This window comes from Pundamilia nyererei, unplaced genomic scaffold (genome assembly GCF_000239375.1).
Source record: "Pundamilia nyererei isolate P.nyererei 1_Seehausen unplaced genomic scaffold, PunNye1.0 scaffold00310, whole genome shotgun sequence".
In the NCBI taxonomy this organism is placed as follows: Eukaryota; Metazoa; Chordata; class Actinopteri; order Cichliformes; family Cichlidae; genus Pundamilia; species Pundamilia nyererei.
This window is the reverse complement of record NW_005187711.1, coordinates 266,847-281,362: the sequence shown is the minus strand read 5'-3', so window position 1 is coordinate 281,362 and position 14,516 is coordinate 266,847. Positions and strand designations below refer to the sequence as shown.

The window sequence follows — 14,516 nt, the reverse complement described above, 5'->3', positions numbered from 1 at the left end:
GGTCTATCGCGATAGCTTAATTTCTCTATCGAGTAAAAGTTATATCGCGATACATATCGTTATCGTTCTATCGCCCAGCTCTAGCTTCAAATAATTCACTAATGAGAGGTGGGATAGTAGTGTGAGGGCAGATCAAGCATAACTTCCAGTGATGGTGAATCATTTTCTGCTTCCACCAACCAGTCAAACGATACTTTATGGCCACGTCTCTCCAGATATAATATTTGAATAACTTCAGTAATTACTCAGAATACAATAGCACAAATCAGACTGAAGAGGTGGGAAAAAAAATCTAAGATCCTCACTGCCAACTAGACTAAAAATGAATCAAATCCATCATTAGAATATCGATTGGGTCAATACTGTGATGAAACCGGGAAATCGTCATTTCTTATCTTTAATCGATAATCTTGCCCCATCAATGTGTCTGTTGTGGTTCTATCCATTAACCTAACTTTCCAGATTTACGGGAATCATGCACATACACAATTATCTATACAACTGTAATATTCCTTGTGAGTTCAGGTGAGTTCAGCTGTAAATGTTGGTAATTTTGATGAAAAATATTAACAGCGAGGAACCTTGTTTTTGTATTATGGTTCAAGAAAGACATGAAAACCTACAGAAAACGGAAAATGCCAACTGAGAGGATACAGTTCTCACTTTAATAGGTTTTAAAGTTATGCACTGATTACAAAGATTATAGCAAGAACACCTAAAAAATGCATGTATCCTACGCAGCACTGTATTTTAATTTTCACTTTTGTAAGAATTGCCTACTCTAGTAAGAAGTACCTGCTAGATCACAGTAGATACACTGTAAAATAACAGTATGTTGTCAAATCTAGCTGCCAGTACTGTTATTTAACAGTGTTCATCCAAACCAAAACATCCTGTAAGTAGAAACAAATAGCCACACAGTTTGATGAAAGCATAGGGGTTCTCCATCTTGGGGAGGGGTCAGCAACCTTTACTATGAAAAGAGTCATTTTTAAGAACAAACATCACCGTCAGCAATTTGTGTGCAAAATGCAATCATGCATTTTGGCCACATTTCGCTTTCCCGCTCACTGACGGCAGTCCTGTACCGTCTGACAGCTGCTGCCTGCAGCCCGAGGCTCCGTGTCTAACTGACAGCAAACCATGTGACGCTTCTCTGGCAGTGAGAGGCGAGAGCAGAAAAAACGAAAGCAGATCACAGAGAGTATGGCGTTCCACAGACTGAGTCAAAGAAAAGGACAACTCAGCCTTGTTCCCACACATACAGCTGTTCTCCCAGCTCACTTCTAACCAGACCAGAACTACATCACGGAGGCCATCCTGGTCTAAAATAGCCTCCGTGGCAGCTCCCTCCAGCTCAGCACGGAAACATAAAGCCTGCAAACGGGACGTAGGCCCTGGGAGTCTAAGCTCAATCTGTTGCATGCTGCAGGCAACACGACCGAAGATTAACCTGTTTCCCCTGCTGTTCACATTTGACTGCATGGAAGCACGCTTTCTAGAAAATTCAACCCAAGCATGAATGAATGCAGCTACAACAGGGTTTGTGAAAACAGAGCTGAAATGATAAAAGAAATCATCTATCAGCTAACAGGTTCATGCAACTTTCTTGATAAGTGATTCATCCTCCTGGTCTGCACAATAGAGCCACACGGAAATATTTCTACTGTCAACAAACGGACCTGCACTCTTTGCTTTTTGACTTTTTTGGGGGGGAGGTCATCTTTTCAAGGAGTATGTAAGAACAAGTGATCTGACAGACTGGGAGGGAGTGAACAGTCTTTGTTGACATATCTCATGTTTCCAAGAAATTCAACTTGTTTGGCAGGAGAGAGCTTGAAGGTGGGGGAGGTTCCTATAGCCTCCAAACTTTCTTCAGAGGCTCAGAAACAACACTTCATTAAAGTCATGAAGGTAAAGCAACAAAATTGATTATGATTTTGTTGCTCCTTTCTCCACAAGTCACTTCAAATCTTAATTCTCATGCTGGCAGATCACTGACACATTTTAAAATGCCTAAATCATCTTCTTTTACTCGCATGGACTTAAGTATAAATCAGGTTCTTATACATATGATAAGCACTAGTAACCCGATTCCTGCACTCTTTTAGTGCAGGTTATGTTTACAGATGCAAATCAAAGTTTTTGGAACAGTAAATCTGACAACCATGTAACTGTTTCCCAAACTCAAATTCTTCATGCTAAGTTGACTTGAGCCACTGTATGCATATTTTTTTCCTCATGTAAAACATTAAACATATATATTTAACTGTTTCATTGCTAAAATTCTGTTGCTTCAGTCCTGTGGTTTGTCCCTAGTATAACTGGAGGAGCGCACTACTGGCACAGTTGTAAAGCACTTTAACAATGGACAAACTGAAAGGGGAAAAAGACTGCATAACTACACCTGCCATTGTCTGCATTTCTGTTATAACACTTTGCTAAAGCTGTGCCTTGCAAGGGTCATGTGTGTTATTCATGTTTCTTTTGGGCTCACTTACAGGTACTAATTAATATGAGCAACAACAACGGGCAGCAAAAGGGCAGAATTATAATAGCACAAAGTTAAAAATCTATTTAAATTACTACATGGTCTTAGCAGGTGGGGTGCTGCGTAAGTAAAGTAGAGAGTTTGGGGGGGTTTCTGCCCCCTGCTGGTCAAAAATCACCTGGTGCCGCTTTAAAGCGTAAGCTTACACATTTTGGTTGGGAATAGGAAAAATGGCAAGTTTAATAGTCACTGCATGGTTGTTTACATATTCATTACAGACGGTGTATTTCTGATTATACTTAGAGCTAGATTAATAATAACTAAAACTAGTCTATGAAATACACCTGGAAACATTTTGGGAAGACAAAAAGCAGACAATAAAACAGCAGCACTTCTTTCCAGTTGCTTGCATTGGGCAGTTTTCCCATCGCAAAGTGTTCTCAGTGTTCAGGGTGTGAACATGTGCAGACAGCAGGCAGGTGAGGAGCCTTACCTATTTCTCTCCGAGCCGGAGGAACAAACCAACACCAGATCCTCCTTGAGCTGCAGCCTCTCCCCTACTCTTTCACCACCTCCTGTCACGCTAACAGTAAAAAACAAAAGCAAATACTCCTTTTTTAGGCTTCCACAAAGTGCGACATCTTGCAAGTTGTCTCTCAAGTCGTCCGTCGACCTCTCTCAGCCATTTACACTCCTCCAGCCACAGCACTGTTTCAACAAACTCCCATAATAACGGCGGGCTCGGTTCCTGCTCGGCTCGGTTAAAAAAAGAAAGAAAAAGAAAAGTAAAGTTATAGCCTGCACGCTGAGAGAAAGGGAAAAAAATAATGATAACGCTAATTAAAAAGGAAAAGGAGCGCGTTTGTATTCCCTGGCAGGAACCAAACGCCGTCTGTGCTGGTAGGTGTACGGACGTGTCTTCCCCCCTCCGGTGCCTGCTGGCGTTTCTGTGTAATCAGATGCTGCTCACCACAATATCCATTCATCCTATTACAGGTTAACCCTTCACTGTCTGCGGGCGGCTGCATGCTGCCCTCCAGCGCTCTCACACATCCATCGCAGACTCTCTGACCAAGGCACTGAACACATAAGCGCAAACCACGCCCAATTACAAATACAAATATTCACATTTATTTAATAAAAAACAGCTTTGAATTTAGAACATTTAAAAATAATTTTAAAATTTTATTACCGTTTACATTTTCATAAAATGACTTTTATATATACATTTTAATTTTAAATCTCCAAACTTATACACAAATACAATGTACAATCGGAATATTACCAACAGTATATAAATATTTTGGGGATCTGTGCTGAATGGTTTACAAAACCTTCCTCCCAGGTGGAAACAGGTTTCATTATAACTTCTGGACACGCACCTGAAAACCTGCGACTCTGAAAACAGAGGATGGCTGTTACGAGAATCAGTGTGATAATGAATTTTAAACGTTGGTGTCCATTCCTGTATAGTTTTCCTTTCGACATACTGCATATTTGTGGCCCGCATTCAATTTAGATTTGACGTTTCTCATCTATTTTCTTGACAAACAGCGCCATCCTCAGGAGCAAAGCATGATCCCAACAACACAGGTGTGAACAGGTGAGACAGAATTCTTAGCAGTCAGCTCCCAAACAGCAACTGAAGTGATTTCATTGATCAAAGCGCATTTGAAAATAGACAAGCACGTTTCTCCATCAGCAAAAAAAAATGATACCACTTGAAGGAACATTAAACCATGCCACAAAGTGTCATTTTGTTTTTTGTTTTTTTAAATATGACTTTAGTTTAATTCAAAAGAAAGCAATGCATTATTTTAAGGAAAAATAAACACTTGGCTGATTAAAGCTGATCTTTCAGTCGACATTTCAGCAGGTTTAAGACAGTAGGAAAGATGGCAGTCAGTGGCCTGGGACCACAAAAGTGCACATGTTGAAATAAAGCCCCATCAGAGAGGAGTCAACAGGTGAAGGCAGACTCCTCTGGATGTCCTCACTGCTCCTCTGCTAACAGCACTCTGAAGTTCTTCAGCTCCCTGACGCTCGTGGAAATCCTGCGCAGGATTCAGGAGGACACAGTTAAAATAATAAGTACAAAATAATGAAAAAAATACTCCAGTATGTTTTAACTAATATTAAACCCAGTTTCTCTGCGAATATTATATTGTAGCCTCAATTTACAGAAAATTTAGGCAAGTTTTGCACTATTTTGATTTCATGTTGAACATATTTGTTTTAACTTTTGTTTTAAATGAGTGTGAATTTCCAATAAGATCAGTACTCACTTATGTAAGTTCCTATTATAGAGATAAACTTGTTCTAAAGTGACAGACTTAGGAGTTTGATATTGATTAAACTTACTTTTGTATTTACACACAAAGTAAGCATTTAGTAACTCAAATATCAGTCTAAATTTCCTGATAGCTCAAGCACTCAGCTCAAGAAGGAATTCGCAAAGGAGATGCATAGAAGGCTTCTGAATAATAAATGGCGCATGCTCATTTATCATATCCAAAAATCATTTTCAGGTTTTAAAAGTGCTTCAGATACAATAATAAACTAACGCGCAGGCAACAAAAGCTCTCCAAGGAGCAGAGTGGGTGTGAGCTGGAACTAAGGAGATTTTTTTAAATATGGCACATGTATGACTTGATGTCCACAGCCTCTCTCTCTGACCTTCCAAAGGCATTGAACAGGGAGACGATCTCCTGCCGGCTGAGCTGGAAACTGGGTCGCTGGTTACTGGATTTGGGCAGAGCTTCAATCTGTCGCTCTGAAAACAAAATCTTCAAGGCTGTGCCTAATCCCTGGGTCTGTGACACGAGAGGCAGCGATCAAAACAAACAAAAAAATCAAGTTCATCTTTACAAAAGAAGCGCTACAAGCTAACGAGAGGCACTAAGAGGAAAGTAACAGGTACCTGCAGTTTCCCCCACAGGCGACACTTAAAGCACCCAACACAGTCCATGATCCTGGAGATGTTGAGGAAGGCCAGTCTGATATCCTCCTGACATTCACAGAAAACTCAGGTCATTTTAAATCTTGAAAGTTACCCACACAAATTAAAACTGCAACTCCAGTCAGTATTACTGTGTGTTTGCAGCAACCCTGCGTACACAAGATCACTCCCAGCAGCTTTGTTAATGCGATAAAAGGTTTCAAAGCATCGGCTTCCCCGTATCTCTGTATCTGCATTCACTCTGCAGCTAGAGCATTTTTTGATGCATCAATGTTTTTACAGCACAATTTCACGTAGAGTTCTAACTGGCGTGGCTAGAATACAACTGAATGCTTTTATGCAGTTAAACCAGAAGGTTAATTATAAATCATTTTGAATTTTATGAGCTCAAACAATCAACAATATGGGTGGGGAGCATTCTGAAAATATTAATTAACATCCCTGTGAATATGTAATCAGTTGGTGCATTACGTCCACAATATCAATAACTTAACAATAACTTCAGCAGAGTTTGAAACACTTGCTGACCTTCAGTTTGGCTGCTTCCTTTTCATCCCCAGCAAACAGAGAAGCCTCATCAAAGTGCAAAGGGAAAGATCTAGAAAAGAGGAGATGAACGTCATCAAAACATTGCATGGAAGTCCGTTTTTATTTTATTTATACAGCGCCAAATCACAACAAAAGTCGCTGCAAGGTGCTTTATATTGTAAGGTCGATCATACAATAATACTAATAATAATAATAATAATAATAATAATAATAATAATAATAATAATAATAATCTGCCGTGACCAGTTGCAGTAAAAAAAGGAAGACAGGATAAAAGACGTGCTGTGGAAGAAAGACAGAGATTAATAAAGAAAGAAGTGTGAAGTGCGAAGAAGTGACCAGAGTTAGTACAGTGTTGTATTATTTAATTTGTTTTTAGCTTTTATTGTTATTTCATTTGGACTTTTTGTTATTAATTTAGTGTAGTTTCAGTTAGTTTCAAGAGTACAATTTCTTTTTTCGGTTTAGTTTTTATTGTTTGAACTTGTTTAGTTTTTATTAGTTGCAGTTTTAGTCTTTTTAGTGATCACTGTAAGGAGGGCATATGCCAGAGGCAAGATTTGGGGATATTGGTACAGGTGTAATAATATAAACACGCTGAACTTCTTGAAAGCAGTTGACTCACAGTTTATAATAAACACACCTATCCATGACTTATCAAGCAAGTTATAATGACATTTGTATTTCATTTTAGTTAGTTCTCAAAATCACTCCAGTTAGTTTGAATTTTTTCAAAAGTCTAGTTTTTATTTTATTATTATTTTTATTATTAGTGAACTACAACACTTTCTCACATCTAGTTGTAGTTTTCAGTTTATTTTTAGCTAACTATATTAACCTTGGCAGGGACTGTGATTAAACTGTTGGACTTTAAAAAGCATTGCTGTAAAACCACAGGTGTCATATGTCAGAATCTGTTGCCTACATTTCCCAGAGTGCAGAGTGCTAACAATTCAATTCAATTCAATTCAATTCAATTTTATTTATATAGCGCCAAATCACAACATAAGTCGCCTCAAGGCGCTTCATAACAGTGCTCACTTCTTTCTAACACCACCCATCCACATCCACTTTTCTGATCAGAAACCATACAGTTCAGATGTTTACATTCATATCCATTTTGTGATGGTAAATGGCCTGCATTTGTATAGCGCTTTTCTAGTCCCTAAGGACCCCAAAGCGCTTCACACTACATTCAGTCATCCACTCATTCACACACACATTCACACACTGGAGATGGCAAGCTACATTGTAGCCACAGCTGCCCTGGGGCGCACTGACAGACATCACTGACACTGACAGTGATGTTGTCAATAAGCTATTTGACTCGTGCCAATTTCACTCTGGAGCATGACAGCGAGGGCAAGCGTACGGCCAGAGTCACAAGGAAAACTTCAGCCACGAGAAGTACAAGGACTCTTGCAGAAGTTGATCTGACCATCAAGTTGCCCTGATCTCAGCTTCATGGGTCAAATCCACAGCAGAACTAGGGCAAGATCTTCGAGCTGCACCTTGACAACCTGAGTGTAAATCTATATCAAATCAGGCATTTCTAATTAGCGCACTTTGAGTGAAATTAACTGTTAAAAAACACAATATGGTTGATCTTTCATTTATAGAACATGAATACTAGGTATCAAGAAAAAAAGGGCATGCTGTATTATACCTTTATTCAGTGAAAGTCTAACAATGATTGGTGTGGTCTGAGACCAACCTGGCCAGCTGCAGGATGTCCAGCAGCTGCTCCTTGTGTTTCTGGTCCTCCTCGGGTCTGCCCGTGTACAGCTGGAAGGATGACTGCTGGAAGAACGGCAGAACTTTAGCCAGTGCTCGCAGCTCTATCAGGTAAAGGAAGTAAAGGTTGCGGAGCCTCTTGGGCCCTTCGCCGACCGTCAGCTCCGAATCAAAACGCTGTCTGAACTCCGACACATTGTGACCCCACTTCTTCTGAAACCAGCTGTCTGAAGGAAAGAAGGCAATAAAAGTGAGTGTCAGTTATTTTGACTCTTCAGACAAAAGGAAAAAGAAAATGAACAAGGGCTGTTTTTTTTCTGCCTCACCATCCAGCAGATATCTGGCACTCAGGTGTATGTTAATGCTGGCGTGCAGACCTGAGACAAGCCGGAAAAAAGCCCTTTTCTCCACACACTGGCCTGAGAGAGAAAGGCAGAGAATTTATCGAAAACTCGACAAAAAGAGAATCTTAAGGTGTAGCATCAGCTTACCTTCCAGCCAGCTGTAGAAGGTCCTCGCTGCAAACAAAGTACGTGTCATCAGAAATGGAGAAAACAAAACAAAACTGCAATTGTTTTAGAAAAATGGTGAGATATAACACTGAAGAATTCCTACCTTCACTTCCTGGGCTGCTCTGGAATGAGGTGGGATTTAGTGGTCGTTTGATAGTATATGGTCTGAGAAGGACACATAAAGGTTTCCTTTTCATTACAGGGTGGTCACAGTGGTGGATGTTGATCGTAAACATGGCAACATGATGTCACTCTATATACAAATCATCCCTGTGAGCCAAAGCTCAGGCTTCAGACTATTCTGATGTCAGAGGATATAGATGTCCCTAACATGGTCACTGCGGACACCTCTATGGCTGTGGGCATTGAAGAGCCATCCGCCTGCTCCTCAAAACTTGGCTGAAAGTGAGCTAAAGCAATCTATTTCAAACAGGAGATGAAGTAAGAGGTAACAACCTCTAAGTCCCAGTGTGAGATAACTGGGGATTATTTTTGAACTGTGAGTCACGCTAAAGTATAAACTACAGTCACTTATTTTGTGGGCTCTGAACGCTTACTTGAAACAGTTCTCCTCATAGATGCTGTTCCAGATCTGCCAGGCCTCTGGTCCTTTGTAGCCTGTGAAGCGTTCTGGATTCAGCAGCAAGTCGACATACTGGGAGTCTGGTGACTCTTCATCTGGAAAAGAGCGAGCCTTTATTCAGCTGCAAGTCATTATAATGAAAACATCTTTTTTTTGTCAGCCACATGTGACAGAATGTAGCAGAGGGTGGTGGTGGAGGGGATTTATTCAGGAAAGAGGAGTTACCCACTAGCATTTCACAAAGGTTTTGGAGAAATGGATCCTAGTGTTTCATTACATTTTCTACATGTTGCACCATCTTCTGTGTTGTAATTGCTTGAATCATGTTTCCTAAAACTACTCCTTGGAGTATGTTTTACAGTCAGTCCCAATACTGCTTAAACATAGCATTACATTCCCTAAAAATGTCTCTTGTAATCATATCCCCTTACCAAAAACAAGACATACTATCTATTCTTTATGTTCCCTTTCAGTTATGCTAAGCTAAATAATCTGTTATGTTTACAAAACATTTTCATTCTTTAACTTTGCTGTTGACGTACACATGTTGCCTTACAATCTACAGCATTTGACTATCATATTTCTGCCTAGTGTCAATTAGCAATTATTTTTGGTAATCAAAATGTATCAAATTTGCTTCTTCCTTCATTCAGCTGGACTGAGACGTACCGTCAACCACGCAGAAGCGTTCTGCTTCGTCGTCATATTTGTTCCAGTCGAGCAGAGCCTCTCTGGTCTCAGCGCTGGGAACAAAAAGGAGAGCACTCAGTTGGCTTAGTTGTGCTCAACCTCAGTGTGGAGGTTCATAGGTCAGAAAAGAAAGTTAAATCCTACTTTGGTATCCCGCTTGAACGTGTTACCAGAAAATAATTTGAGTTATATATTAATGATTTTGTTCCCAATAGCAAAGATAACGAGTATGGTTCTTCAGGTTAAAGAAGCAGCTTTCACCCGAACTATGCCTTGTATGCTCACCACCCAACCGCCTTCCAGACAGTTTCATCCAATGCAGTGCACAATTTACTCAAAAGAACAGTCTGAATAAAAAATGTCAAAAAGTCACTTTTAGAAGAAGAAAAGAACTGAGCAAAATGAATGAGACTCACCTTAATGAGACATCTACAGCTCCCAGATGCTTCGCCTTCTCACACTCATCCTGCTGCTCGTTCACTTCTGCTGAATACTGAAACACACACACACACACACAAACTTTAAATTTACAATTCTATGAATTACTGAGAAAATCTGAGGGGCAGCAAAGCTATATTCTATCAAACTTGCTGTGATGACTCATTAACAGCAGGAAGCTGAAAGTGAAAGTAACAAAACTGCTAACTGCTAACACAATACAGCAGATAAACCTGTTCACTTTAATGCCATGATGTAAAAATGTGATTTATTACATTTTTTTATAATACATGTCGAGCATTAAACATAGAAACGTTTTTTATTGTGTCAAAAAGGTGCTCTAGTGCACTAGCAAATAAAACTTTTTAGAATCCCATGACCTTTTTGTTTGTTTGTTTTAATTTTAAACATTACATCCTCCTGTAAAACCCACAACAACAACAAAATTAGTCTTTATAAAAAGCAAAATGTGCTACAGTACAGTACATTACATTTACAAAACTGTCACATTAGCAACAAATCCAGAAATATGGCCACACTGTGAGGATTTGTAGATTTAATGGATGGTATAAAATGTTTTTGGCAGCTGAGCAGCAGTGTGGATCTGTCTCTAAGCTAAAGGTAATAATAATAATAATAATAATAATAATAATAATAATAATAATAATAATAATAATAATGATAATATGGTTCAACTACGTTCTGCACCAGTGAATTTTTTTTTAATCTCAAAACTCTGAAGAAAGTAAATGAAACCTTGACAATAGTTTCAATGAAGACCAGTTTTTTGTTGACTGTGTAAAGGTTTGATTAAATTGTGCTGTAGAAGCAGTCGTGACTCTTGTAAAAATTGTTAATGGGTGAACGGAAAGATGGACGGATGCTCGACGCAGCTAAAGGTCATCGGGTCTTCAACAGGATGAGTAAAAAAAGAAAAACATAGATAATTATGGGAAAGCGTGTCTTTATGCTGAGTTTGGGGGAGAGCTGTGAGGGGATTGCCATTTTGGATTTTCTTTTGTTTTTGCTTGTTTTCTTTTTGCACAAGTGACTCAAGCAATCCCTTTCACAATCTGAGAGAAATCTCTCAGGCCCTCTCTAAAGAATGAAGAAGCAACGCTTTTTTCCATAGACTTCATGGGATATAAAAGATGGATGTTCTGAAATGTAAAGGAAAACTCGGCAATGAAATGGAGTTATTTGCTCAGATTATGCTTTTTCTCACACGTGATTTTTGACATATAAATAATTCCATACAGATTCCTGCGTCTTTTTACAAAACACAAAACAAGATGCTGACAGCAAAAAGGTTCAAGGCTTTACAGCAGCTCCTCTCTAACCCATCACAGTAGATGCACTCATCAATTAGAAGCTGTCTACACTATTTTTCCCCTGTAACTGGAAGAGACTGCACTGACTCGACACACATTGTTAATACTGAAGAATCTGCATCACCTCTTAATAACTGTATTTGAGTCGTCTGGCATTTATTTTCATGTCTATTTAAGCTTAATTTATAACAGTATTATAACAGTATGTTTGCACTGAAGCACCGCAGCAATTTCCTAATGTTGTAAACCCGCTCAACATTTGGCAATAAAACCCTTTCTGATTTCTGATTTCTTAAGTGATAAATTGCACGAGGGTGTGTTTACTTACTGTATGACTCCAGTTTTGATTCATTTCCAAAGTGACATTAATCCTCAGTAAACTTTACATATGGAGAAGGTAAACTGTTGTCAGATTTGATTAAATAAATGGGACACAAATAAAGAGACCATCTGAGTCGCAGCCAGTTTGTGCCACTTACTGATCCTGAGATACTCACCTTGTTGTGGGGAGCGGATCGGAGCCCCTCGGGCACCTCGTTCTGTGAATAGACAGTTTCAGTCAGTCTGATGTGACCATTTCTCCTCTTTCACCTGGAATTAATAGGTAATCTTTGTAGTTTTTTTTTTAATGATATTTAAATATAGTCCACAGGTCTTTGCATTTACACTTGGTATTTAAATACACAACGGCTGCACCCTCAATTTAATCTTGATATGCAAAAGCAATTAGGTTGGTTCACAAGAAACAATGCCAATGCATTGTTATGAGTTATACAGACAGTGATCAGACATTAACAGCAGGTTGAATGGGGGGGCGTAAAAGTCTGTTTACAGCTGCTATATGAGGGTTAAACTCACAGGAGAGCAGGGCTGCACAGCACAGTCCCTCAGACCACACTCATTGCTGGCAGTCCAGAAAGGACACGGTTTATTCAGATTCACCTGCAGAGGATGGAAGCCAAACACACATTCAGAGTAACAGACCTCACCCACAGATGTGCGTATACGTATGTGTGGTGCATGAGTCGTACCTTGTAGAACCTAAAGTAATCAGACTCAAGAAGACTCTGGAGTTTTGGGAACAGCTGGTCGTTGTTGAAGCGGTCGATGGTCTCCACATCACACGTGCAGTCATCCAGGTCGCCTGTCACCTGATGTAGAGGGAACAGGCAAACAGCTGGTTATCCAGTGTACAGTGTAGTATGCTCCTGAGAGCAAGCCGAAGTAAGATTGGAAAACACTGTAAAGAGTTTCAGTAGTAGACTGTACTATTTCTATTTATTTTTATTCAACAGTCATTTTCCTTGTGGGGTCAATAAAGTATAGATCTGAATATCAATGTAATGTGTACACAAGAAAAATTCTTAAGTAATCAAAATATGAGGGGAATTAGACCATAGCACCTTCACTGTTACAAAACATGGGCAGGTTCCTCGCCTCCAGGGTGCTCAACTACAAAACTTGGTATTTATAAGCAACAACATCAGTGTGACATTACACAGAAATAAAGAAATTACTTACTGCCGATGCACATTTAATGCAGGGGCCTAGGCCAAACCACAATTGTTTTAACAGAACTGTATTGTTACTGATATTTTCACTGACGACAACAACAACAACAACACTAAGCAAATGTAAAAAACTCATTAAAATGAAATCAATACACAAGAAGTGAACTCCAGTTACTTGGTACTATCAAACCAACTTGACTTGGTTGTTGCTGTTGTTTTTTTGTTTCCTCCTACCATTCAAAATGACTTTGAGGCCATTGACTCACAGTCTGGAATTTTAGGGTAGCCATAAAAACCGACACTCATGTAAAATGAATCAGTACAAGTTACCTGTAACCCGGTCAAATAATCCCACCAATGTAGGAAGTAAGTCAGAACCGCGTCCAGCACTCACCTGACAGAAACACCTGCACTCTGCGTATCCGGACACCTCGAGGAGAAGGAGGAGGGGGACGATGACCACCAGTTTCATGACGACCCTTCTTGTTTCCACGGACCTCTGCTTGACAAACTGCAGCTTCTCTCTGTAGCTACGTGTGAATGAAAGCAGCAGCAGCAGCTGTGAGGAGGAGGTGATCTGCTGTCAGCTTCCTGGTTATTTCCTCATTTCCAATCCGCTACGTGCAATACGTGACGACCCGACCATCAGCAGCAGCAGCAGCTTTAATCACGTATCATCACACCGACATCACTCCAGTGCTGCCAGTGTCTCCTCTTTTTAAACACTTTGGTATTTGTAGGTATTTAAACGCAGGGGAATTTTTGCTTCCTGTTCGCTCACAAAACCATCCGACTGGAACTCACAGCGAGGCTCACATGGAAGCGATTCGCTGTTTTTTTTTAGATAGCCTCAGGAGAAAAAAAATGATATTAAAAAAGCTGAATTCAATGTGACATACATGACGTATTATAATACACAGGAATAAAAAAAACAACGTAATAAGCTGGATAAATGTATAGGTTTTTTTTAAATAGAGAGATAATGTGATATGTGTTTTAATAAAAATGTGAAGAAACAACAGTGCATATGTATTAATAACTACACTCAGTACGGCCCACATTGTACAGACAAAACGATAATTATGATTTTATAGTTTAAAAAATGTCAGCTGTAATACTACAGGTCAACCACGCGGTGGCGCTAAAGGGCGATAATTTATTGGCCTTTCCACCTAGCGTGATCGCTCAAAGTTTACCGTAGAAAAGACAAATGACATCACTCCTGTGATACAGCAGCCAGTACAGTAGTAAAATAGCTTTGAAATATAACATCCATTTAATCTCTTCCCTTTAGACTGTGTGAGGAAACTGGTATTGCCACTGAGAGAGAGAACTTGTGTTTAAATTTAACTTATGTCATAACCGAAAACTCTTTTTAGCATAGTCTTCCACGTAACCTGACTAAAGCTTGATTTAGACTTCTGTGGGAAATCTACAAATGTCACACCTTTTCACTCACCATGTGTTTATACATTGCCCTATTAATCTCTGGCTCTCTTCCACAGTGTCTTTTGTCCTGTCTCCCCCCGCCCCCCATGCCCCCACAACTGGTCTAACAGATGGGTGCCCCTCCCTGAGCATGCTTCTGCGGAAGTTTCTTCCTGTTAAAAAGGAGTTTTTTCTTCTCACTGTCGCCAAGTGCTCAGGGATCATCTGATTGTTGGGGGTTTTCTGTATTATTGTAGCATCTTTATCTTACAACATAAAGCAGCTTGCTG

General features: G+C 39.6%; 2 protein-coding genes across 2 annotated transcripts in view; both read right to left on the bottom strand.

Annotated features, from left to right (window-relative positions):
• The window catches only part of pacsin3 (protein kinase C and casein kinase substrate in neurons 3), a 35,565-nt gene extending 32,263 nt beyond the window's left edge, over nt 1-3,302 (bottom strand). The window contains exon 1 of the mRNA XM_005751438.1: nt 2,985-3,302. The gene's annotated coding sequence lies outside the window, so the exon portion shown is untranslated. The remainder of the gene's footprint in view (nt 1-2,984) is intronic.
• Nucleotides 3,303-3,686: 384 nt separating this feature from the next.
• Nucleotides 3,687-13,601, bottom strand: ero1a (endoplasmic reticulum oxidoreductase 1 alpha). Its single transcript, XM_005751425.1, has 15 exons — nt 13,193-13,601; nt 12,319-12,438; nt 12,146-12,229; nt 11,785-11,826; nt 9,935-10,011; nt 9,498-9,571; nt 8,803-8,923; nt 8,349-8,410; nt 8,225-8,251; nt 8,060-8,152; nt 7,714-7,960; nt 5,979-6,048; nt 5,412-5,498; nt 5,168-5,304; nt 3,687-4,545 (listed from the first exon to the last, which is right to left on the bottom strand). The coding sequence occupies exons 1-15, from the start codon at nt 13,268-13,270 to the stop codon at nt 4,485-4,487; spliced, it is 1,380 nt and encodes a 459-aa protein (XP_005751482.1). The 5' UTR covers nt 13,271-13,601; the 3' UTR covers nt 3,687-4,484.
• Nucleotides 13,602-14,516: the final 915 nt, after the last annotated feature.

Coding starts and splice junctions, on each gene's coding strand:
- ero1a (XM_005751425.1), bottom strand. CDS start 13,270: ATGAAACTGGTGGTCATCGTCCCCCTCCTCCTTCTCCTCGAGGTGTCC. Junction 12,439..13,192: donor AGTGCAGGTGTTTCTGTCAG/GTGAGTGCTGGA, acceptor CCTCTACATCAG/GTGACAGGCGACCTGGATGA. Junction 11,827..12,145: donor CTGTGCAGCCCTGCTCTCCT/GTGAGTTTAACC, acceptor GTCTATTCACAG/AACGAGGTGCCCGAGGGGCT.